The sequence below is a fragment of the Xenopus laevis genome, chromosome 1S (assembly GCF_017654675.1).
Source record: "Xenopus laevis strain J_2021 chromosome 1S, Xenopus_laevis_v10.1, whole genome shotgun sequence".
Lineage (NCBI taxonomy): Eukaryota > Metazoa > Chordata > Amphibia > Anura > Pipidae > Xenopus > Xenopus laevis.
Window position 1 is genome coordinate 3,418,875 of NC_054372.1, and position 27,220 is coordinate 3,446,094.

Here is a 27,220-nt window from a genome sequence, read left to right on the forward strand (position 1 = left end):
GTTGCTGCCATTTCTTTGCAAAGAATGTAACAAGAGTCACCCTGCTACATTGTTTCAGAAAAAGATGGAAGAGGCTGATTGAGCAATTACATTTACACATAACTTAAAAACATACAATATTTTCTGATGACTGTATATTAGGAAGTTGCTAAGAATGACATTTTCTGTCATTGTGTAAAATTATATTTTGGGGTTTGCATTCCCTTTAAGTCCATGTTCTTTTTGGCCTGATCACTAACACCTATTTCAAGCAGGAGGAAGAAGGGAAGGGGAACAGGAAAATTTAAATCAATTAGAATTTAACATGGCACAACATTTAGAAGACAGAAGGGGAGAAAGTGAATGGAATTTTCTGAGGGCTGTCACCCAACATAATTTATTCTAAAGCGGAAACCAAGGTGCACCTACTGGGCTTGGATCAGCCAGTCTAGAACCTTAGTATCATGTTGACTGCTCCAGCTAGACTTCCGTAAGGATGGTCTTTAGCGTGAAATTGAATAGCAACAACATCTTCAGGTGGAGTAGCCACACCAACCAATTAGGAGGCTGCTGTTTGTAAATAAGCTTCTGATTGGCTGTTGTGACTTACAAGACCTGAAGCTGCACTGTATGAACTTAGGATAAGAGTCCCTATGGGACAACACTGTGTAAACAGAGAATATGTTACTATGGGGCTACACTATGACACAGTAATATCCATCACTACCTGACGTGAAACTCCATAACATGTAGCACTAGCATGTCTGTAACACCCTCCAGTAATAAGCTCTGCTCTGTATATAACAACCTCTATTAATATTCAACACAAACTTGTATTTATCGACTCCAAGTAATATCTAACACAGTCTATCACTGACATACAACCTAATCCTGTTTATAAAACCCCCGACTGATGATAGGCTAATAAATTCACCTGGCACAAATTTGCGGTGAATTTCCACGTTTTGGCGCCGGCGAATAAATTTGCGAATCTCCCGCGTAAAATTCTTTACGTCAACACTATTCGGATGCCCATTGACTTTAACGCCAGCATCAAAATTGACACGAGCGACTTTTTCGTCAATTTCCGATTTTCACGATTTTGTGAAAATTTAAAATTTTCATGATTTTTACCTGAAACTTTCCGATTTTCAAGTTTTTTCATGAAACTCTCCAATTTTCACTATTTTTTTGTGAATTTTTCGCAGTTTCAAGAATTTTGCGGGAAATTTGCGAATTTTTTGTGAAGCGAAACGGGAGAATTTCGACAATCACTACCCCCGACAACCTTATATATGAAATTATCCCACCTAATACCAGCACTGTCCTGTATATAATAACCCCCAGTAATACCAGCACTGTCCTGTATATAATAACCCCAGTAATACCAGCACTGTCCTGTATATAATAACCCCCAGTAATACCAGCACTGTCCTGTATATAATAACCCAGTAATACCAGCACTGTCCTGTATATAATAACCCAGTAATACCAGCACTGTCCTGTATATAATAACCCCAGTAATACCAGCACTGTCCTGTATATAATAACCCCCAGTAATACCAGCACTGTCCTGTATATAATAACCCAGTAATACCAGCACTGTCCTGTATAATAACCCAGTAATACCAGCACTGTCCTGTATATAATAACCCAGTAATACCAGCACTGTCCTGTATATAATAACCCAGTAATACCAGCACTGTCCTGTATATAATAACCCAGTAATACCAGCACTGTCCTGTATATAATAACCCCCAGTAATACCAGCACTGTCCTGTATATAATAACCCCCAGTTATACCAGCACTGTCCTGTATATAATAACCCCAGTAATACCAGCACTGTCCTGTATATAATAACCCCCAGTAATACCAGCACTGTCCTGTATGTAATAACCCCCAGTAATACCAGCACTGTCCTGTATATAATAACCCAGTAATACCAGCACTGTCCTGTATATAATAACCCCAGTAATACCAGCACTGTCCTGTATATAATAACCCCCAGTAATACCAGCACTGTCCTGTATATAATAACCCCCAGTAATACCAGCACTGTCCTGTATATAATAACCCCCAGTAATACCAGCACTGTCCTGTATATAATAACCCCAGTTATACCAGCACTGTCCTGTATATAAAAACTCAGTAATACCAGCACTGTCCTGTATATAATAACCCAGTAATACCAGCACTGTCCTGTATATAAAAACTCAGTAATACCAGCACTGTCCTGTATATAATAACTAATAACCCCAGTTTATGTCTCCTGAAGCTGTTGGCAGAAGAGCTGACACTCTAGTCTCTATTCTCAGTCCCAGTGTCGGTCGGTCCCGTTAGTTTTATCCCCAGTCAGTGATTTATTGTCCCGGTGTCTCCGCGGGTGTCAGACTGTGGCCCCTGTAAGTGTTGTGGCCCCGCCCTGTGTCCCTCACTCCCGTCACTGTGATTGGTTCCCCGGAGGCTCCTCAGTCGGACTGACCTGTGCGCGGCGGAGCTGGAGGCCACAATCCCCGGGCTCTGGATCCAGGAGCGGACGGAGGACAGGGCGGCAGGTAACGGCTCCTCCTTCAGACTCAGGCCGCCCCGGGACAGCGAATCCGGGAGAGAGAACATGAATGTGTCCCCTGAATAATCCCAGAGAGATAAAGAGCCAAATCCACGCGGAATCTCCGGCCGCTCCTCGGCTCCCTCCCCCCAGCGCTACTCGTGTCTGTATTCGGCCAATCCTAGTGGGACGCGGAGCTCCGAGAAGAGCGAGAAACTGAGAGACCGACCCGCGACCCCGGGGAGTCAGAGAAGAGTAAGAAAGAGCCGAATCCCTCCCTCTAGTTATTCGACTGTCTCTTACTCTCTCCTTGTCCTCTCACTCCTCCTCCTCTGTCTCTTCACTCACTCACTTACCCCTCTCACTCACTGTCCTACCCTCTCACTTACTTACCCCTCTCACTCACTGTCCTACCTCTCACTCACTTTCCTACCCTCTCACTCACTGTCCTACCCTCTCACTCACTGTCCTACCCCTCTCACTCACTCTCCTGCCCTCTCACTCACTGTCCTACCTCTCTCACTCACTGTCCTACCCCTCTCACTCACTGTCCTGCTCTCTCACTCACTGTCCAACCCTTTCACTCACTGTCCTGCTCTCTCACTCACTGTCCTACCCTCTCACTCACTGTCCTACCCCTCTCACTCACTGTCCTACCCTCTCACTCACTGTCCTACCCCTCTCACTCACTGTCCTGCTCTCTCACTCACTGTCCAACCCTTTCACTCACTGTCCTACCTCTCTCACTCACTCTCCTGCCCTCTCACTCACTGTCCTACCCCTCTCACTCACTGTCCTACTCCTCTCACTCACTGTCCTGCTCTCTCACTCACTGTCCAACCCTTTCACTCACTGTCCTACCCTCTCACTCACTCTCCTGCCCTCTCACTCACTGTCCTACCCCTCTCACTCACTGTCCTACCCCTCTCACTCACTGTCCTACCCCTCTCACTCACTGTCCTACCCCTCTCACTCACTGTCCTGCTCTCTCACTCACTGTCCAACCCTTTCACTCACTGTCCTACCCCTCTCACTCACTGTCCTGTCCTCTCACTCACTGTCCTACCTCTCACTCACTGTCCTACTCCTCTCACTCACTGTCCTACTCCTCTCACTCGCTGTCCCACCCTCTCACTCACTGTCCTACCCTCTCACTCACTGTCCTACCCCTCTCACTCACTGTCCTGTCCTCTCACTCACTGTCCTACCTCTCACTCACTTACCCCTGTCACTCACTGTCCTACCTCTCTCACTCACTGTCCTACTCCTCTCACTCACTGTCCCACCCTCTCACTCACTGTCCCACCCTCTCACTCACTGTTCTACTCCTCTCACTCGCTGTCCCACCCTCTCACTCACTGTCCTACCCTCTCACTCACTGTCCTACCCCTCTCACTCACTGTCCTGTCCTCTCACTCACTGTCCTACCTCTCACTCACTTACCCCTCTCACTCACTGTCCTACCTCTCTCACTCACTGTCCTACTCCTCTCACTCACTGTCCCACCCTCTCACTCACTGTCCTACCCTCTCACTCACTGTCCTACCCTCTCACTCACTGTCCTACCCCTCTCACTCACTGGCCTGTCCTCTCACTCACTGTCCTACCCCTCTCACTCACTGTCCTACTCCTCTCACTCACTGTCCCACCCTCTCACTCACTGTCCTACCCTCTCACTCACTGCCCTACCCCTCTCACTCACTGTCCTACCCTCTCACTCACTGTCCTATCCCTCTCACTCACTGCCCTACCCCTCTCACTCACTGTCCTACCCTCTCACTCACTTTCCTACCCTCTCACTCACTGTCCTACCCCTCTCACTCACTGTCCTAGCCTCTCACTCACTGTCTTACCCCTCTCACTCACTGTCCTACCCCTCTCACTCACTGTCCTACCCTCTCACTCACTGTCCTACCCTCTCACTCACTGTCTTACTCCTCTCACTCACTGTCCTACCCTCTCACTCACTGTCCTACCCCTCTCACTCGCTGTCCTACCCCTCTCACTCACTGTCCTACCCTCTCACTCACTGTCCTACCCCTCTCACTCACTGTCCTACTCCTCTCACTCACTGTCCTACCCCTCTCACTCACTGTCCTACCCTCTCACTCGCTGTCCTACCCCTCACTCACTGTCCTACCTCTCACTCACTGTCCTACCCCTCACCACTGTCCTACCCTCTCACTCACTATCCTACCCCTCTCACTCACTGTCCTACCCTCTCACTCACTGTCCTACCCTCTCACTCACTGTCCTACCCCTCTCACTCACTGTCCTACTCCTCTCACTCACTTTCCTACCCCTCTCACTCACTGCCCTGCCCCTCTGAGGAAGAGACAGACAGAGTGGAAGTGGGCCCGGAAGAGGCAGACAGAGTGGGAGTCGCTGGAAAAGGAAGATAGTGGAAGTGAGCAGAAAGAGGCAGACAGAGTGGTAGTGAGCAGGAAGAGGAAGAAAAAGTGGAAAAGGCAGACAGAGTGGGAGTGGGCAGTATGAGGAAGAAAGAGTGGGAGTAGGCAGGATGAGGAAGAAAGAGTGGGAGTGGGCAGGAGGAAGCAAGTAGGACGGGTAGACCAATACTGGGCAAAAATTAAAAAATCTACAGCAACTGTGGGAGGCAGTTGGAATTAAAGGGGCAGTAAGACCATGGAATGAAACATCTCTAAGAGCATTTAGACATAATGTTCACTGTGACACAGTGTATAGAGAGTGGGATATTTCCATTAGAAAGTACCTGTGGTTTTTCTTGGCAGATCGCTTAGGGCGGCTCATGAATATGTATAATCTCCATAGAACAGAACATACTGGGCAGGGCAGAGAAAGAAATTATGGCTGATCACATGAGCATTTTTGCAGTAAATGGCAGGGCTTCTTCTCCATACAAAACATGTCCTTCCTCGCTTTGCCCCAGCCTGTGCTATTCTTTGGGTGAAGGTCACATAGGTGTATGGGTGTTGCTAAGGGTCTAAGGCAACTGTAGGAAGCTATCAGAGATCCATACTAGAGCCCTGAAAAGGGTTGGGTACCCACAGACCCACAGTGTTATGGACACGTTGACTGATTTCACGGTTTGCCGTCTATATACTTTATAACCAAGGTTTGGGGAGGGAAATTGTTCACCAAGTTGACTTGTTGTCTTGCCCACTTAACCCAATGCAGCTTCCAATACCTAAAAGGCTTTTAGTGCTGGAAGAGTCATGGTTCTTCCTTTCCAGATCTCCATGGGAAGGTAGAATCCTGGGTAAAAAGGGGAGATCCTGGAAAGAATTTATTGAGTTTTCTCCATGAACTGGATTCCCTTTTCCTCAATAAACTTGGTATCTTCTAACTTTGAAGGCCCACAATGTATTTTTCATCCTTCCCATGGGTCTTTCAGTTTGCTGGTTAAAATAGTTCTACAAAAAAACTATTAAATCCGAGTCACTTAGGTCAGGGCGAGTGGAGTTCTTGGTAAGAGGTCCATGCTAACCCCACCAATTAGTATTGAGACTTTCTTCTATAGCATAAAGGGTGGAGGGGAAGTAAGAAAAATGATTTCCTCCCTTGAAGGGGTTACCTAGCTAGGGGCCAATTAGGTGTGAGTGGAGATGGTTCCCCATCTAGGCAGGAGAAAGTTCTGGAGGTAGAAGGATCCAGTTGACTCACGAGTCTCTCCCCTATGGTATAAAAGGTGGATGGGAAGTAACAAAGGTGCCATTTTGGACAGGGTGACTTAGATGTGGGTGGGTGGAGACTTGTGGCCTTGCCCTCTAAACAACGTGCAGCTTCCAATACCTAAAGGACTTTTGGGTTTGGAAGACTCATGGCTCTTCCCTTCCATGTCTCTATGGGAAGACAGAATCCTGGATGGGGAATCCTGGAACTAAATTATTATTGAGTTTCCTCCAGGCACTGGATTCCTATTTCCATAAACTTGGTTTCTTTCTATCTTTAAAGGCCCACAGTTTACTCTTCATCTGTTCATCCTTCCCACAGGGCTTTCACTTTGCTCGTTAAATTATTTCTCTGACAAAACAAAAAAAAACTATGAAATCAGAGTCCCAGCCCAAGTCAAGTGTTTTGTTAATGCGCTTTGCCATTAACTGCTCTCCTGATTCATCATTCTCTTCCATGTAGAGTAAAAAACACATGTGAATATGATTAAAATTCCCCATTGTCCAACAGTAGAGTTCGGTGTAAGTCTGGTGGGAACTTAGCACTGCTCACATCTTGGCTTCACAGATACCAGACTGTAGTCTCATCAGATGATGGCATGTTGGGGGTTTGTGCCTGAATACGTTTCCATGAATCCTCCCCTTCTCAAGACAAACATTGTATTCCAGTTCTTCTGTCCTTCCTCAATTTCTCTTAGAACCTGGTCTGTAGTCATGCATTGTCCTTCCAGGTGAATGATGGTGTGATAGTGCCCTCGGAATGGGTCTGTTAACCCTCACCCAGAAAATGTTGTTCCTATTGGGGTTTCATAAATATGTTGGGCTGAAAGATACCCTCAGAAAGGAACAGGGTCACTTAGGTGAGGGTGGGAGGCAATGGTGCCCCATTGAGGCAAGTTCTAGAGGTAGGAGGTCCCTCTCAGCCCCTGTCAAGTAGTATTGAGGCATATCTCTATATAAAAGGTAACCTTCACCCAGAGAATTGTGTAATTCTGCATTTGGAAAGGCTTGTTCCTAGTGTGGGTTCATAAATATGTTGGGCTGAAAAATACTACAGTAAGCAAGGTATAGTAAGTAAAGTTCAACCAACATATTTTTTTATGTTGTTTTGTCATTTGTGTTTCTACCTCCTCTAGAGGAATGCTCATTTGGGGAGAATAATAGAGCACAGGGACAATTAGGCTTGAGTTGAGATGTCAGTAAATCCCTTGTTGAACCATGGGCCTGTTGTAGTCCAGCCACTGCTCCTCCCACTTGAACCAAAGAAGGCAGTGTAGTGGTAGTCTGACAGAATATCTTCCCCTCAGTCACACGCCTTGTCCAGTTGTGGTCAATAACGTGTGAAAGGGCTATTTAAGCCTGCTTCCCCATCTCCCCAATGCTGGATCATTGGCCAACCTGCCTTTTCCAACCTGATTCTGTGACTGTGTTCTTATTCCTGACCCTGTTCCTGCAACATTGTTCCTGCCTAGTAAGTTCTGCCCCTGTCCTGTTCCCTTTTGTCCTGACTCCATGCTTTGATCTTTGCCTGTTTCCTTACTCTGTGAGTTGTCCCTGTTCCCTCTGGTTCTGACTTGCCAGTTGGACCTCAGTCTGACTCCACTTGCCTTCTGTCTGCCCTTGACCTTCCGCCTGTTATACAGACTTTGGTTCATGCAGCCAACCCCTGACCCTTGGCCTGTTTCTGGGATCTGTTTGTGCTGCTCCTACATTTATGTGGAGGTCTGTGTGTTTTTTTCTGTTTTTGTTAATTAAACCTTTGTTTGAAGCACACAGTTCGTGTGGTAGTGGTTATACAGCTCCTGTTAGTCAAATCAGTAGATATTCCTACCAAGATGGTGCCACACCTAGACATGGAAAGTTCTAGAGGTAGGGATCTCTGTAGACCTATCAAGTAGTAAGTAACAAAAAAGATTTCCACCTCAAGAGAGGTGTGCTATAAGGGGGTAGTGCACAGGGTCACTTAGGTGGGTGTGGAGAGAGTGCCCCATAAAGGTAATTGCTAAAGGTAGAAGGTCCCTGTTGGCCCCTGTCAAGTAGTATTAAGGCTTTCCTCTATATCACAAAGGGTGGAGAGTAAGTAACAAAAATTATTTCCTTCCATGATGGGGTTCCTAACTAGGGGACTGTGCCAATTAGATGTGGGTGGAGATGATTCCCCATGTAGACAGAGAAACTTCTGGAGTTAGGAGGTTCCCTGTAGACTCTATTAAAGGAAAACTATACCCCCCAAACAATGCGAGTCTCTGTAAAAAGATATTGCATAAAACAGCTCATGTGTAAAACCCTGCTTCATGTAAATAAACCATTTTCATAATAATATGTTTTTTAGTAATATGTGCCATTTGGGTAATCATAAATAGAAAACTTCCATTTTAAAATATAAGGGCCGCCTCCTGGGATTGTGTGATTCACGGTGCACACAAACAAGCCAAACAAACTATACTGGTTAGGTCACATGAGCCAATTAACAGACAGAGTTCCGTCTTTTGCTTCAACATTTCTTCCTGTTACAGTTAGAGCTGCAGTATTTCTGGTCAGGTGATCTCTTCCTGTTACAGTTAGAGCTGCAGTATTTCTGGTCAGGTGATCTCTTCCTGTTACAGTTAGAGCTGCAGAATTTCTGGTCAGGTGATCTCTTCCTGTTACAGTTAGAGCTGCAGAATTTCTGGTCAGGTGATCTCTTCCTGTTACAGTTAGAGCTGCAGTATTTCTGGTCAGGTGATCTCTTCCTGTTACAGTTAGAGCTGCAGTAATTCTGGTCAGGTGATCTCTTCCTGTTACGGTTAGAGCTGCAGTATTTCTGGTCAGGTGATCTCTTCCTGTTACAGATAGAGCTGCAGTATTTCTGGTCAGGTGATCTCTTCCTGTTACAGTTAGAGCTGCTGTATTTCTGGTCAGGTGATCTCTTCCTGTTACAGTTAGAGCTGCAGTATTTCTGGTCAGGTGATCTCTTCCTGTTACAGTTAGAGCTGCAGTATTTCTGGTCAGGTGATCTCTTCCTGTTACAGTTAGAGCTGCAGTATTTCTGGTCAGGTGATCTCTGAGGCAGCACACAGACCTTCATGAAATGGTGGTTCATGGCAAGAGATGTAAAGGGGCAATAGTTACTTAAATATATATTCCAGTTTGGTGAGATTCTTTAATATGCTACTTAATTTGCAGGCATAGATCAGATCAGACTGGGGATAGAGTAGCAGGTGAACTGGAGCAGAGGGGTTGGAAAGCAGGAGGACAGGAGAGTACGGGAGCAGAAGGGCAGGATAGCGGGAGGACTGGATATAAGATAGGTTAGGTACAAGGCAGAACAGGAAGCAGGAATCAGAAACAGGCAAGGCAAGGTCAGGTCAAGGTAGGGTAAAGCAAGACAATGCAGGGAAAGACAAGGCAGATCAGGGCAAGGGAAAAGGGCTACCAATCAACCAAGCTGGGCTGGGGCTGCAGAGGCCAGTTAATATATAATGAGCAATCCTGCAGGCTGCTGATCTGACCCAGTGGTTAAGACATTGAGCCAGAAACCCAAAGGTCCCTGTCTTAAATTCCAGCAGAGTCTGGTACAGGCAAAGGGAAACAAATAGTCATATTAAAATCTCTGCTTATTTCAGTGATTCAGGGAGATCCAGGGAGGCTGCAGTTGATCAGGGTAATTTGCCCCGAGCCGTAGGAAGAGCAGAACAAGCAGTAATGTGATATGTTATTAATATCTGGAGTTAATTCAGGAAGCGCTAATTATCTGTTCTGTGATCCTGCTGTGGATTAGGCTTGACTGGGCCCCTCTTGCAGTGCTGGAATGAGTCCACACTTGGAGCTCAGTGATTTGCTAAGTGATTCTGCAGTGTGATTACCTTGTTAGTTCCATTGCATCCCATATTGATTGCTTCCCGACCCCAGCCCGAGTGTGAGCTGCTGAGCTCCGGAGGAATCCAGCTGTGACTCTCACTGAGCCATAATCACATCAGAGCGGCAGGTTCATGCAACTGACAGTTAGGCCTTGTTATACTGACAGCGAGGGGGGTTCCATGCAAGTTAAAGGGGCAAGTAATTATCTATGGTTACTTGAATTACTATTACATTGTACAGATATCTGCTCTAAGTCTGTGTGTGTTGCATTGACTCCCTAGCTGCAGGTTTTATTCTTTATAAAGCTGCCATGTTTCTTGCTCCTTGGAGCTGCGCTTGTTTTTCCCTCTCTGTCCAGCAGGGGAAGCATCACATACATATGTAATATCCTCACTACAAATCCCTAAGCATCTGATCCAGCCAACCAAAACGCTACCCCACAACACTGGAGAGTATACTGAGTATAGGCAAGTTCTGCTGATTCAACCGACACAGGGTTACTCAGTGGAGATGTGATAATATATATTAACCCTTTAGCTATCCACTTGTCTCTTATAAAAGCCTGATTCTCTGATTGGCTCCTTCCTCTAGCCATTGGCCTGTTCCAGTATCATTTTCTACAGGCCTAGGAGTGTTCTAAAGTTCTGATTGGCTACAGGAGGGGCTCATTCTGAGAAGGTTCTAGTGCTGTGATTGGCTATAAGATGGTGTAAAGCTTGGCGTGTGCCAGAGTTCTGATTGGATACAGTATGGTCTATTGCTTGGATTGGCTACAGGACGGTCTAGGTCTTTGTTTGCTCTAAAGCTCTGATTGGTTACAAGACAGTCTAGGTCTCTGTATGTTTCGATGCTCTGATTGTCTTCAAGACAGTATATGTCTTTGTATGTCCAATGCTCTGATTGGCTACAGGATGGTCAAATAATTTGTTTGGCTACAGGAATGCCTGGGTCTTTGTATGTTGTAATGTTCTGATTGGCTACATGATTGTCCAATGCTCTGATTGGCTACATGATTTTATAATGTGTTGATTGCCTACAGGATGGTCTAATGCTTTGAATGGCTACAGGGCAGACTGGGTCTTTGTATGTTGTAATGTTCTGATTGGCTACATGATTGTCTAATGCTTGGATTGGCTAAAGGATGGTCTATGCTTTGATTGGCTACAGGAAGGCCTGGGTCTTTGTATGACCAATGCTCTGATTGGCTACATGATGATCTAATGCTTTGATTGGCTACAGGGCAGCCTGCTCTTTGTATGTTCTAATCTTTCATTGGCTACAGGAAGGCCTGGGTCTTTGTATGTTTTGATTGGCTATAGGATGGTCAGTGCTTTGACTGGCTACAGGAAGGTCTAGGTCCTTCTATGTTCCAATCCTACTATCAATGAAATGATTGGTCACACCCTGGGTCACTGCCCACATAGAGCGATTTTATGATTTTATTAAATAAGAGATATCCAATGGACTCTGATGTGCTCACAGCGAGCAGACTATGGGGCGAGAAATCATAAAAATCTGTTTATTTATCAGCATCTCGAGGGTTAGTAAATGAGCAGTTCAACTGGGAAGTTAACTTAAAACCTTTAAATGAAACGTGAACCCCCAAGTACAGATTTCCTTCTCCCATTTACAGAGTCCGCATTCCTATTGCTGAGAACCATGAGACGTTAACTCTATGGCTAGTGCCCCCTAGTGGTGACATTCCATTGGCCGCACAGAACATTCCTCCCTCTCCTGCTGTAAAGTGAGATGTTGGATTTCTTGTCACTGGGCACAATATAAAGGCGCAGTGTCGGACTGGGACACCAGGGGCCACCAAAAAACCTTAGATCAGGAGCCCACTCTCAGTTCTATTTTCTGCCTCTCCTCACTCAACCTCCATTCTTTTCTATAATCTGTTATTACATCTATTTAGCCTCTTTGTTAAGGAAATAAGGAATTTCCATGAAATAAAACAAATGTTTAGTAGCAGGAGGGACCACTGACACGTGGGACCACCGGGAGTTTTCCTGGTATCCCTGTGGGCCAGTCCGACACTGTAAAGGCGGTGGGTATTGAATGCAACAGGATTCAATGAAATGCACCCGCTGAATTCCAAGACAAAGAGAATGAGATTATCGGTAGAGTCAGGTTTCTAAAAAAAATTATTAAAACCAATTGAAAAGTTGCCTGGAATAGGATTAAAGGTGAACCAGTGCACAGCATTATCCGGCATACAAAAGGATGGCGCCATTCATAGTATGGACACACTGCGCCATCTAGAGTTCAACTTGCTAACTGACACTGCTGTGATGTTCAGTAACATTAGTCGCTAGAACTGCAACTTAAAGGGGTGGTTCACCTTTAAGTTAACATTTAATATCTTACAGAATGGCCAATTCTAAGCAACTTTTCGACTGGTATTATTTGCCTTTATTTCTGACTCTGTCCAGCTTTCGAATGGGGGTCACTGACCCCATCTAAAAACAAATGCCCTGTAAGGCTGCAAATGTATTGTTATTGTTACTTTTTATTACTCATCTTTCTATTCAGGCCTCTCCTATTCATATTCCAGTCTCTTATTCAAATCAGTGCATGGTTGCTAGGGGAATTTGGACCATAGCAACCAGATTTCTAAAATTGCAAACCGGAGAGCTGCTGAATAAAAGCTAAATAACTCAAAAACCACAAATAATAAAAAATGAAAAGCAATTACAAATTGTCTCAGAATATCCCTCTCTACATCATACTAACAGTTATCTTAATCTCCCAGGCCCCTACACTCAAAGGCTGGCTTAACCTAATTAAGACAACACTCCCCCTGATACAACTTACCTATACGGCAAGAGGATGCCCCCAAAAATACGAAGTGGTGTGGCGAGTCCAGCCCAATAATACCCAGCTATACCTCAGTTTAAATCAACAGGGAGAACTAAGCAATGGCTTGGGAGTCCAGTATAAAAAGGTTAATAATTGATTCGTTAAATATATACACATGATACTGAAATTTAAATGATTGATGAAGGAAACTTGAAAGTCTTTATTGTAGTGTTTACTGTTATATTGTTTACAAATGCAAAATAAAAACTTTAAAAAAAAATTATTTTAAAGGTGAACAACCCCTTTTACACCCATCTCCATATGATTACTGAGGTTCAGTAGTCTCCCAACTATTAATTGATTAAGCCTCCTTAAAGGGACACAGCCTGATTTTGTACATCCGCATTGCCTCTAGCTGGAGACTTTTATTTATAAGTAACAAACTCCATCCTCTGTCTGAGCATGAAAGCAATGGCGAGGGTTTTACCTTTCTCTTTCATGAACATGTCCTCTTGTTATGTGCTGTATGGGGGGAACTGTTGTACTTGTATTAATACTCTCCAGTACTCTGATACTGCTCTCCTTTTCTTCTAGGAGTGATGGTGGTAACATTGCTCAGCCTGGAGGACGAGGACTGGCTATTGTTTATGTGTTTTGGGGTGATATAAAGGCCATATGGACAAAAACAAGACTTTGCAAGTTTGGCCTTGTGAATTGGTGGGTTGGAGGGTTTTTCTTTGGACTGTTGCCTATGGACAGAAGGATGGACTCTGCGGGCAGGAGGGTGTATGGGTGGGTTTGTGGCTTTTGCATTTGCTAATATTATGTTATGTTTTGATGAATTAATGTAAGTGTATTTTTATAATAAAGATCTCTGTCTGAGCATGGGGAAGAGAACAGCCCAGGAGCAGGAAGTACAAGGTGGAGTCAATGTACTTTGCACTGTGTCTGCTTCTTCCCTCTCAGTGTATAAACTGCTCCAAATCCAGTTGTTTGACAGTGAGAGAGGAGCAAATACACACACACACATATACACACACACACACATATACACATACACACACACACTTTCACACACACACATATACACACACACACACATATACACACACACACACACACACACACACTTTCACACACACACATACAAACACATATACACACACATACACACATATACTGGAAGGGAAGGGTTGTAGAAATGTAATAGGAGGAAATATGTACAGTGGGTATGTGGGGTACAGAGACACAGCAGAGTTGGTATTTTCCATACATTTATTTAGTACATGGGCATAACAATGATGGCACCATATGAGAACAGACAACTCTCACAGGAACCCTTTCATTCCCATCGCTCTGGCTGCAGACAGTAGAAATTAAGGCCACTGGTCAGTGTTTGAAGTGTCTGAAGCAGAGAAATACTCCTTGTAAATGTACCAGTCTCCAGCGATCGGGTGCCCCAGACATTGCTTTGCCCTCAGGATGCCAACCAACTTCCCAACCCTTCTGCATGGATTTGCCTCTGATTTACTGGATTCTGGGGCTACCCTGGGGCAATACTGCAAGTTTTCAGAATTAGCCAGCAGCCAATCACACTCTTGAGGAGCGCTGAGCATGCTGGGAAACCGGCAGGCTTAGTATTCCAGTTCACACCTTTGATCCTGCTTCAAATTCAGCGTTGAGCGAGTACAAGTTATATAATAAGGGTATGGCTACTGTTTGCCCCAGCAACAAACAATTCATAGCTGCCAGTCAACAGTTAACTAGTCTAGTACAACAAGATTAATTAAAATCTAACAACTGTCTGGTTGCTATGGGTCTAGGTTAAAAGTCTGAGTTACTACCGATGTGCAGTAAAGCAGTGATTTTCTTGCTTTGGTCCAGCAATTTATTTTACCTGTTACTTACCTGGAAACAAATGGGACACACATCATTATGTGCCCTCAGCTGCTCCTCAGTAGCCCTGGGCAAAGAGTTGATTTTCTTGGCCACTACCCTCCTCAGCAGAAAGCTCTTCCACCCAGACTGAGCTCTGAGCCAGACATTGAAATAGGACTGAATTATAATAACAGAGACCCCCATCCAGCTCCACTCGCCAAAAAGAGACTCCCACGTGCTGAGGGCCACAATGCAAATGGCCACGAGGAACTCCAGGACACGACTCGCCACATTCACATAGTAAATTACTTCATCTATTTTTTCCACCTGGTTGCCATGGAAAAGCTCCGCCATGAACAATCGTAAATAAACAGCATCCCCAGAACCCGCAGAGCAGAAGAAAAGAGATAAGTCAGAATCCAACACGTCATGGTGCTAAAGTGTAGAATTATCCGAACAAAAAACTTAAGGATAAGAGCTGGAGGGAAATTGGGACATGGGACATAAATGTTCAGTTTGTAATTGATCCTCCGCATTCAGCTCAGATTCAAAAGCAAGTTATGTCTATGGCACTTACAGGTTATTTTCATTCTTTTACCGGTGCCTTGAAAGCTCCAAGCTTTGTGCCAATCTTACACTCTTGTCTGACCCCACCTGGATCTATTTCATGGGACTCCATCTTTGTAAGGGGCAGGTGGCACTGCATTCTGGGAATCAACCATTGACAGTATCTAGGAGATTCTGCACCAATATCAGATCTGTGCCGTTACTGCAGGACTGGGGATGACTTGTGACTTTCTATATCTATAAAGGGGACCCTGTGCCTTACGCCTCATTCCTCAACCCCCCCCCCCCGTCTCCTTTCTGACATGTCCAGACTGAAAATAAACTTTTTGTAGTCAGCACCCACATATCCACCTCTTAATTATTTAGGCGGTGCACGTGTCCAGTGGCCCACAGTCCAGCCAATTTCACAAGTATTCCCATATATGACACAACTCCATTCAAGATGATAATTTAAAAAGCCTTTATTAGCATTTTAGATCTGCAACAAACATGACGTTTCGGGCTCACCTGCAGCCCCTTTTATAATTACTGATACATCTGTGACGTTACAATTTATACTCATTATCACAGCGCCATCTCTTGGCTACATTGACTCATTGCTCCAACAAAAAATTACAATATCAACATAGTATCACTTATCTTTCTCTGTTACTTTTAGGTTTATCTCTGTGACTCAATTTCTTCATACAGCTGCTTCTACTTACAGATCAGTCCATATTCTGAAAAATATACAAATATACAAATATTAAAATACAACCTAATTAATAATAATATTTTGTCATTAGACTATTACAGAAGTATAGAGTTTATCTATACTTCCAAAACTTTGTGTTTGTTGCAGATCTAAAAGCCATATGCTAATAAAGGCTTTTTTAAATTATCATCTTGAATGGAGCTGTGTCATATATGGGAATACTTGTCCAGATTGGAAGACATTGCCAACGTGGTGCTCAGACTTCCCAATATTGTTGCTTTGGATCTGTTATACCGATGGGACTTCCAGGCATTGACGGAGCCGGAGAGACCTCAGAATTGAGATTGGGGCCACTGAAATGGCTTGTGGCTTTGCTATTACAGTTACCTGTATGGGAGTGTGAAATCAATCAGCTGGACTAGTTGTCTTTACCGTCAGTCAGATCAGAGGCCAGGATCAATATTCTAGGGCTCTACCTACTGACCATTGGTGCAGTCACATAGAAGTTTGCACTTACCTGTCTTTACCTGAGTTGCTGATTGGTCAGAGTCCAAGGTTTGTAGTCACATGTAACAAGAAGCACAGCCGGAGCTCACTGATAGTACTGAACCAGGAGTATATTCTAATGGCATTTCATGGCAAGATCTAATAGTAGAAGTTGTTCTGCTGGAGTTGTGCCTTTTTGTGTAATAATTATACATTCTCTTTTGTTTCTTTTGACAGCTCCTGGTCTTGGGATGAAACTCAAGATTTGAGCAATTAGTATCAATTTGTAAGTAACATGCATTTAAAATGTACTAATGTATTTTCATTATGGGCAAATATAGCCGAAACTTTGCCTAGTTTGTTGGCACAATAAACCACTTTTACAGGATTCAGAGTGCTGCAGCGTGTGTTTCTTGGAGGTACGGTGTCCATTCTAGGACATATTCCGGCATGACTGTGTGTGACTGCCCTCAAACTCCTGCCGCCCTATGGTTACAACTCCCACCTCACTGTGACCATGTGTTTGTGACTGGCAGTTACTCCTGAGTGTTACAAGTGCCTGTTTCTCCTCTAGGATTTACTCACTGAATATTAGAGAAATCCCTCTGAGCACTGGGATCTCTACCGGCTTCACTATATTGGCTGGTTTACTTCCAGAACTAGAATAAAGCTTAACTATTTAATTATGTCTATTTCCATATTTGCAGAGGTACGGCATTCCATTAACAACTAGGAGCAGATGATAGAGACCTTGTACCCCATTACACGGTGAAAGAGCAGAATTGATGGAGGAGGGCACACATCAGATACAGCAGAAGGGATGGAGGACCGCTCCCAGATAAAGAGTTACAAGTTGAATGAACAATGAACATTTTTCCTCTAGGTCAGTGCTGTCCAATTTATATGGTACAGAGGGCCGGAATTTTTCTAATCTACATGGTGGAGGGCCGATAATGGAAGCCAGTGTTAGCCACTCCCTGTTTTTAGACCACACCCACTTTAAACCACACCCATGTTACCGCAAGACCATGTCCACATTAATAGCACACCAAAAAAACAGATGGTTGGTGCTACAATTCATAGGCAGAGTAAGCGGCTGTCTAGGAAGCCATCATTTAATGGGGTTTTTATTTATTTTAATTTTTTTTTGTCAAACGTTTATTTGATAATTTGTTTCAGTAATCATGGTCACTCAGTCGGGTGGAATCCCCCTCCTCCACCTTCTCCTCTTGCCGGCAAGTAATAGCTCCTTCTGTGCGGTGCGGCGGTGCGACGTGCGTATACGTGTCAATGACGTCACTGATGTGCTCCCAAAGCAGGAGCTTATCTTTGAATTCCAGGCTTGGAGGCAAGTTATGGTTGTGAAAAAACCAGGTGCACTGCCAAATAGGGTCTCAATGTAGGTTGACAATCCACATAGGGGCTACTGAATGGCCAATCACAGCACTTTTATGGTACCCCAAGAACATTTTTCATGCTAGTGTTGCTCCCCAACTCCTTTTACTTCTGAATGTTGCTCATGGGTGCAAAAGGTTGGGGATCCCTGGGTTAGGGAATCCTGTCAGATAAGGACTACATTGGCTTGTTGCGCTTCTCTCCAGTTGGGTCTCTATAGGCCAGCATTATGATTCAACCATTAGCCTAGGGGCCAACAGATCAGGTCAGTATGCTGGTAACTGAATATCTGGTACCTTTAGGCGTTAGCTGCTATGGGGTAAGAGACCCTCCACTAGGGATGTAGCGAACGTCGGAAAAAAAGTTCGCGAACATATTCGCGAACTTGCGCAAAAATGCGAGCGGTTCGCAAACGGTTCGCGAACCCCATAGACTTCAATGGGAAGGCGAACTTTAACATCTAGAAAAGACATTTCTGGCCAGAAAAATGATTTTAAAGTTGTTTAAAGGGTGCAACGACCTGGACAGTGGCATGCCAGAGGGGATCAAGGGCAAAAATGTATCTGAAAAATCTGCCTGTGTGTGCTTGGAAGAGATAGTGTAGGGGGAGAGCTGTTAGTGATTTCAGGACAGATGATAGTAAGTTTGCTGGCTAGTAATCTGCTTGATACTGCTCTGTATTGGAGGGACAGAAGTCTGCAGGGATTTGAGGGACATTTTAGCTTAGGTAGCTTTGCTGGCTAGTAATCTACTGTTCTCTTTAAACAACTGCCATACGTTGACCTTGTAGGCATTGTTTGCCCAGTTTTTTTGGACGCAGCCACTGAAGCACAGTTGCCAGAAAAAATATGCCATATAAATGCTGAAAATAGTCATTTTTCGCCATACGTTGACCTTGTAGACATTGTTTGCCCAGTTTTTTTGGACGCAGCCACTGAAGCACAGTTGCCAGAAAAAATATGCCATATAAATGCTGAAAATAGTAATTTTTCGCCATACGTTGACCTTGTAGACATTGTTTGCCCAGTTTTTTTGGTTGCAGCCACTGAAGCACAGTTGCCAGAAAAAATATGCCACATAAATGCTGAAAATAGTCATTTTTTGCCATATACGTTGAGTCAACGTATGGCAAAAAATGACTATTTTCAGCATTTATATGGCATATTTTTTCTGGCCTCTGTGCTTCAGTGGCTGTGGCCAAAAAAACTGGGCAAACAATGCCTACAAGGTCAACGTCGTTGACCTTGTAGGCATTGTTAGCCCAGTTTTTTTGGCCACAGCCACTGAAGCACAGAGGCCAGAAAAAATATGCCATATAAATGCTGAAAATATGTCATTTTTTTGGTCGCAGCCACTGAAGCACAGTTGCCAGAAAAATTATGCCATATAAATGCAGAAAATATGCATTTTTTTGGTCGCAGCCACTGAAGCACAGTTGACAGAAAAATATATTGCCATATAAATGCTGAAAATATAAATTTTTTTTGGTTGCAGCCACTGAAGCACAGAGGCCAGAAAAATGATGCCATATAAATGCAGAAAATATGCATTTTTTTGGTCGCAGCCACTGAAGCACAGTTGCCAGAAAAAATATGCCATATAAATGCTGAAAATAGTAATTTTTTTGGTTGCAGCCACTGAAGCACAGAGGCCAGAAAAATTATGCCATATAAATGCAGAAAATATGCATTTGTTTGGTCGCAGCCACTGAAGCACAGTTGACAGAAAAATTATGCCATATAAGTGCTGAAAATATAATTTTTTTGGTTGCAGCCACTGAAGCACAGAGGCCAGAAAAATTATGTCATATAAATGCAGAAAATAGGCATTTTTTTGGTCGCAGCCACTGAAGCACAGAGGCCAGAAAAAATTAAACCAGTAGGGTTTGCACCCTAGTTTGTAACGGTGGCGGAGGGAGGAGGAGGACGCTAAAGGACAGCTGTGTGTGGAGTCATGAGGCTTGAAGAGAAGGACAGCTGCATAGAAGTCAGAACAAGTCTTCCGGCGTGCAGTAACCCTCCGAGATCCACCCCTCATTCATTTTAATAAAGGTCAGGTAATCGACACTTTTGTGACCTAGGCGAGTTCTCTTCTCAGTTACAATCCCTCCTGCTGCACTGAAGGTCCTTTCTGAGAGCACACTTGAGGCTGGGCAAGACAAGAGGTTCATGGCAAATTGTGACAGCTCTGGCCACAGATCAAGCCTGCGCACCCAGTAGTCCAGGGGTTCATCGCTCCTCAGAGTGTCGATATCTGCAGTTAATGCCAGGTAGTCCGCTACCTGCCGGTCGAGGCGTTCTTTGAGGGTGGATCCAGAAGGGTTGTGGCGCTGCCTTGGACAGAAAAACATTTGCATGTCTGACGTTACAGACTGGCCAAAGGGCTTTGTCCTTGCAGGTGTGCTCGTGGCAGGATTACTGGCACCTCTGCCCCTGGAATGTTGATGAGTTCCTGAAGTGACATCACCCTTAAAAGCATTGTACAACATGTTTTGCAGGCTGGTTTGTAAATGCCGCATCTTTTCGGACTTGTGGTATGTTGGTAACATTTCTGACACTTTATGCTTGTACCGAGGGTCTAGTAGCGTTGCGACCCAGTACAGGTCCTTCTCCTTAAGCCTCTTGATACGGGGGTCCTTCAACAGGCATGACAGCATGAAAGACCCCATTCTCACAAGGTTGGATGCAGAGCTATCCATCTCCGCTTCCTCATTATCAAGGACTGCATCATCCATGGTCTCCTCCCCCAGCCACGTACAAGACCAGGGGTCCCCAAAAGGTCACCACTAGCCCCCTGGGAAGCCTGCTCCTGTTGGTCCTCCTCCTCCTCCTCCACAAAGCCACCTTCCTCCTCTGACTCCACTTCTGGCACCTCTCCCTGCGTTGCAGCATGTGCCTGGGTTCGTTCTGGTGATTCCGACCAGAAATCGTGCGCTTCCAGCTCCTCGTCACGCTGGTCTACAGCCTCATCTGTCACTCGTCGCACGGCACGCTCCAGGAATAAAGCGAAGGGTATTAGGTCGCTGATGGTGCCTTCGGTGCGACTGACCATATTTGTCACCTCTTCAAAAGGTCGCATGAGCCTGCAGGCATCGCGCATAAGCACCCAGTAACGGGGGAAAAAAATCCCCAGCTGTGCAGATCCAGTCCTACCACCCAGTTCAAAAAGGTACTCGTTGACGGCCCTTTGTTGTTGCAGCAGACGTTCCAACATAAGGAGCGTTGAATTCCAGCGAGTCTGGCTGTCAGAAATCAAACGCCTGACTGGCATGTTGTAGCGCTGCTGAATGTCAGCAAGGCGTGCCATGGCTGTGTAGGAACGTCTGAAATGGGCCGACACCTTTCTGGACTGGGTGAGAACGTCCTGGAATCCTGGGTACTTGGAGACAAAACGTTGGACTATTAAATTTAACACATGTGCCATGCAGGGCACATGTGTTAAATTGCCTAGTCTCAACGCTGCCAACAGATTGCTTCCATTGTCACACACCACTTTTCCGATCTGCAGTTGGTGTGGGGTCAGCCACCGATCCGCCTGTGACTGCAGAGATGACAGGAGTACAGATCCGGTATGGTTTTTGCTTTCCAGGCACGTCATCCCCAAGACAGCGTGACAACGGCGTACCTGGCACGTCGAATAGCCTAGGGGGAGCTGGGGTGCACAGGTGTGGAGGAGGAGAAGGAGGACCCAGCAGCAGAGTAAGAAGAAGAAGAAGACGAGGTAGAGAGCGATGGAGGAGTAGAGGTGGTGGCAGAACCGCGTGCAATCCGTGGCGGTGACACCAACTCCACTGTTGTTTTGAGCTACCCATTCCCTGCTTCCCAGCCATTACCAAGTTCACCCAGTGGGCAGTGTAGGTGACATACCTGCCCTGACCATGCTTGGAGGACCATGCGTCAGTAGTCATATGGACCTTTGGCCCAACACTAAGTGACAGAGATGCGGTAACTTGGCTCTGCACATGTTGGTACAGGTGTGGTATTCCCTTTTTAGAAAAAAAATTGCGGCTGGGTACCTTCCACTGCGGTGTCCCAATTGCTACAAATTTGCGGAAGGCCTCAGAGTCCACCAGCTGGTATGGTAAAAGCTGGCGGGCTAAGAGTGCAGACAAGCCAGCTGTCAGACGCCGGGCAAGGGGGTGACAGTCAGACATTGGCTTCTTACGCTCAAACATGGCCTTCACAGAAACTTGGCTGGTGGCAGATGACTGGGAATGGGAACAGGTGGTCAAGGTGGAAGGCGGAGTGGAGGGTGGTTCAGACGGGTCAAGGAGAGCAGAGGTAGAGCAGTAAGATGCTGGACCAGAAGGAGTGTGGCTTTTAGTTTGCCTGTTGCCTTTGAGGTGTTGCTCCCAAAGTGCTTTGTGCTTGCCGCTCATGTGCCTTCGCATAGAAGTTGTACCTATGTGGCTGTTGGGCTTACCAAGGCTCAGTTTCTGACTGCACTCATTGCAAATTACAATGCTTTTGTCAGAGGCACACACATTAAAAAAATCCCACACTGCTGACTTTTTGGAAGTGTGCGATCTGGCGGGTAACAGTAGAAGTTGGCGGAGTTTGCGGTATTGGCGGCAATGGCGGGTGCGTTGGCCGGCTGAACACAGGTGCCGATACATGTTGTTGCCCTACTGATCCCTGCGGGCTGTCCTCCCTGCTTCTTCTAAGTCTTATTCTCCTACTGCCTCTCTGACTCTCCGTCTCTCCATCTGAACTACCCTCCTCTTGCTCTCTTCTACTAGGCACCCATAAAACATCAATCTCCTCATCATCATTCTCCTCAGATGCATCAATTTCTTCTGACACATCACAGAAGGAAGCAGCAGCGGGGACCTCCTCCTCATCACTCATTATGTCCATCTCTATCGTGTTCTCTGCCAGAATTAAATCTGGTGTAAGGTCCTCATCTCCTTCATCTTCTTCTGGCAATAATGGTTGCGCATTACTCAGTTCAAGAAACTCATTGGAAAATAACTCCTCTGACCCCAGTGAAGAAGGGGCACCGGTGGTGGAGGAAGTGTTACGTGGGGTGGCCATAGCAGTGGAGGATGAGGAGGATGTTGTGGTAAAGTTAGAAACGGTAGAGGATGGGGTTGCTGTGTAAGCCAGTCAACTACCTCTTCAGCATTTTGGGAGTTCAGGGTCATTGGCTTTTTAAAACTGGGCAATTTGCTAGGGCCACAGGATTGCCATAGCAGCACGGCCCCTAGCACGGCCTCTGCGTGGCGGCCTGCCTTTGCCTGGCATTATTTTTAAAAAAACAACAACAACAACAAAAACTCAGTTGGTTTTTCTGGAAACGATAATACACACAGCTAGATGGCGGGTTGAAGAAAACATGTGCAAATAATGCTACAAGTCAACGTATACACTACTACAGCGGTGGATACGGATTACGTAAAATATATGAATGCTGCTTGAAAAAAAGTAACTCAAGTGGTTTTTCTAGAGACGATAATATTATCAATATTTAGACAAATGTGAACAAGTCACACAGCTCGATGGCGGGTTGAAGAAAAACTGTGCAAATAATGCCTACAAGGTCAACGTATACACTACTACAGCGGTGGATACGGATTACGTAAAATATATGAATGCTGCTTGAAAAAAGTAACTCAAGTGGTTTTTCTGGAGCACGGTCATTGGCTATTTTAAACAGGCAATTTGCAACACAGGATTGCATAGCAGCACGGCCTAGCACGGCCTCTGCGGGCAGAAAGCACTGTGCAATATGCCTAAGGCAACGTATTACACACGTGATACGATTAGTAAAAAAAAATGCTGCTAAAAAAAGTAACTCAGTTTTCTAGAGTATTTATCAATATTAGACGAAGTGAACAAGTCACACAGCTCGATGGCGGGTTGAAGAAAACATGTGCAAATAATGCCTACAAAGTCAACGTATACACTACTACAGCGGTGGATACGGATTACGTAAAATATATGAATGCTGCTTGAAAAAAAGTAACTCAAGTGGTTTTTCTAGAGACGATAATATTATCAATATTTAGACAAAATGTGAACAAGGTCACACAGCTCGATGGCGGGTTGAAGAAAACACTGTGCAAATAATGCCTACAAGGTCAACGTATACACTACTACAGCGGTGGATACGGATTACGTAAAATATATGAATGCTGCTTGAAAAAAGTAACTCAAGTGGTTTTTCTAGAGACGATAATATTATCAATATTTAGACAAAATGTGAACAAGGTCACACAGCTCGATGGCGGGTTGAAGAAAACAGTGTGCAAATAATGCCTACAAGGTCAACGTATACACTACTACAGCGGTGGATACGGATTACGTAAAATATATGAATGCTGCTTGAAAAAAAGTAACTCAAGTGGTTTTTTCTAGAGACGATAATATTATCAATATTTAGACAAAATGTGAACAAGTCACACAGCTCGATGGCGGGTTGAAGAAAACAGTGTGCAAATAATGCCTACAAGGTCAACGTATACACTACTACAGCGGTGGATACGGATTACGTAAAATATATGAATGCTGCTTGAAAAAAGTAACTCAAGTGTTTTTCTAGAGACGATAATATTATAATATTTAGACAGAAATGTGAACAAGGTCACACAGCTCGATGGCGGGTTGAAGAAAACAGTGTGCAAATAATGCCTACAAGGCCAACGTATACACTACTACAGCGGTGGATACGGATTACGTAAAATATATTATGGCTGCTTGAAAAAAGTGACTCCGGTGTTTTTTCTGGAGACGGTAATATTATGGATATTTAGACAGAATGGGAACAAGGTCACACAGCTCGATGGCGGGTTGAAGAAAACAGTGTGCAAATAATGCCTACAAGGCCAACGTATACACTACTACAGCGGTGGATACGGATTACGTAAAATATATTATGGCTGCTTGAAAAAAAGTGACTCCGGTGTTTTTTCTGGAGACGGTAATATTATGGATATTTAGACAGAATGGGAACAAGGTCACACAGCTCGATGGCGGGTTGAAGAAAACAGTGGCAAATAATGCCTACAAGGCCAACGTATACACTACTACAGCGGTGGATACGGATTACGTAAAAATATATGGCTGCTTGAAAAAAGTGACTCCGTGTTTTTTCTGAGACGTAATATTATGGATATTTAGACAGAATGGGAACAAGGTCACACAGCTCGATGGCGGGTTGAAGAAACAGTGTGCAATAATGCCTACAAGGCCAACGTATACACTACTACAGCGGTGGATACGGATTACGTAAAATATATGAATGCTGCTTGAAAAAAGTGACTCCGGTGTTTTTTCTGGAGACGGTAATATTATGGATATTTAGACAGAATGGGAACAAGGTCACACAGCTCGATGGCGGGTTGAAGAAAACAGTGTGCAAATAATGCCTACAGGGCAAATAATGCCTAAAAGGTCAACTTATACACTACTACAGCGGTAGTAAAATAAAAAAAAGTAAAATAAAAAAAAATGAATATTAAAAAAAAAAAATTAAAGTTGGTGCTGCTGAACTACTAGGAGCAGCAGATTAGCACACCAGTCCCACTCCCCAACACTGCTAGACTAATAGCACTGGGCTCTTATAGTAGTAGTAGTAGTAGTAGTAGTAAAACAACAAAAAAATAAATAAAAGCAGTCCTTACAAGGACTACTGTTATTGCAGCAGTCAGCAGATGAGATCAGAAGCAGGACAGCTGCCCACAGCAGCTACATACAGAGCACTGCAGTAGAAGGTAGATTACTAGCCAGCAAAGCTACCTAAGCTTAAATGTCCCTCAAACCCCTGCAGACTTCTGTCCCTCCAATAACAGAGCAGTATCAAAACGATTACTAGCCAGCAAACTTTCAACTGTCCCTGAAATCACTAACAGGCAGCAGCTCTCTCCCTACACTATCTCTTCAGCACACACAGGCAGAGTGAAAAAACGCTGCAGGGCTTCGGTTTTTATAGGGAAGGGGAGTGGTCCAGGGGAGAGCTTCCTGATTGGCTGCCATGTACCTGCTGGTCTGGGGTGAGAGGGCAAAAAAAAGCGCCAACAATGGCGAACCCAAAATGGCGAACGTCGCGCGACGTTCGCGAACTTCCGGCGAGCGCGAACACCCGATGTTCGCGCGAACAAGTTCGCCGGCGAACAGTTCGCGACATCTCTACCCTCCACTTGGCACCCCCATCAGCCATAATAGTACTGTATGAAGTGTAATAAGTACCTAACTCCTACACTTCTCTTTGCAGTGATTAATAATCCAACAGCCCATTCTACATGGTGCCCTTTACTGACTTTTCACATTGCACAAACCAATGGCCATTCCTGTTTTCCAACAGCCTTATGGTAATGAGAAAGCATGGCTGTGACAGTTGTCCTCCTGTTGTTCCAGAGATATCCCAGATAATAAATAATGCGGCATCCCCAAATTTCCAACATTAGGCATATCCCACCTCAGCATCCCCCTTTATGTAGGGACTTTTGGGAAACGTACTGTGCAGGGCTGTGAATGAATCTCCCTTTAAATGAGACTTCCTACAAGGCACTTTTATTAACGTCAGTCACAGAAGGGGGCAGTGTGATCCTGGTTATAAAACTCAGCCGTGAGTAAGGAGAAGCTTGTGTTGTTGGAATAGTCGTATCAATACAGGGTGGCACAGGGCACACACATTTGGTTCTTCTACTTAATAAAATATCCAGCTCCTTGCAGGTCCCTTTATTCCCCAGACTATACAGAAATCAGACAAAACAAATGGGTGTTTGGGGTTTTTTATGGGATTTTTCCTGCATATTAAAGGGATACTGTCATGGGGAAAAAAAAAATTCTAAAAAGAATCAGTTAATAGTGCTGCTCCAGCAGAATTCTGCACTGAAATCCATTTCTCAAAAGAGCAAACAGATTTTTTTATATTCAATTTTGAAATCTGACATGGGGCTAGATATTTTGTCAATTTCCCAGCTGCCCCTGGTCATGTGACTTGTACCTGCACTTTAGGAGAGAAATGCTTTCTGGCAGGCTGTTGTTTTTCCTTCTCAATGTAACTGAATGTGTCTCAGTGGGACCTGGATTTTACTATTGAGTGTTGTTCTTAGATCTACCAGGCAGCTGTTATCTTGTGTTAGGGAGCTGCTATCTGGTTACCTTCTCATTGTTCTTTTGTTAGGCTGCTGGGGGGGAAGGGAGGGGGTGAAATCACTCCAACTTGCAGTACAGCAGTAAAGAGTGATTGAAGTTTATCAGAGCACAAGTCACATGACTTGGGGCAGCTGGGAAATTGACAATATGTCTAGCCCCATGTCAGATTTCAAAATTGAATATAAAAAAATCTGTTTGCTCTTTTGAGAAATGGATTTCAGTGCAGAATTCTGCTGGAGCAGCACTATTAACTGATTCATTTTGAAAAAAAAAATTTTTCCC

General features: G+C 44.7%; 1 protein-coding gene across 2 annotated transcripts in view; it reads right to left on the reverse strand.

Annotated features, from left to right (window-relative positions):
• The window catches only part of coe3l.S (COE3-like S homeolog), a 67,587-nt gene extending 64,771 nt beyond the window's left edge, over window positions 1-2,816 (reverse strand). For both annotated transcript variants that reach the window (XM_041579342.1, XM_041579341.1), the window contains exon 1: window positions 2,463-2,816. In XM_041579342.1, coding sequence (XP_041435276.1) covers window positions 2,463-2,596 — 134 coding nt within the window. In that variant the 5' untranslated portion in view covers window positions 2,597-2,816. The remainder of the gene's footprint in view (window positions 1-2,462) is intronic.
• Window positions 2,817-27,220: the final 24,404 nt, after the last annotated feature.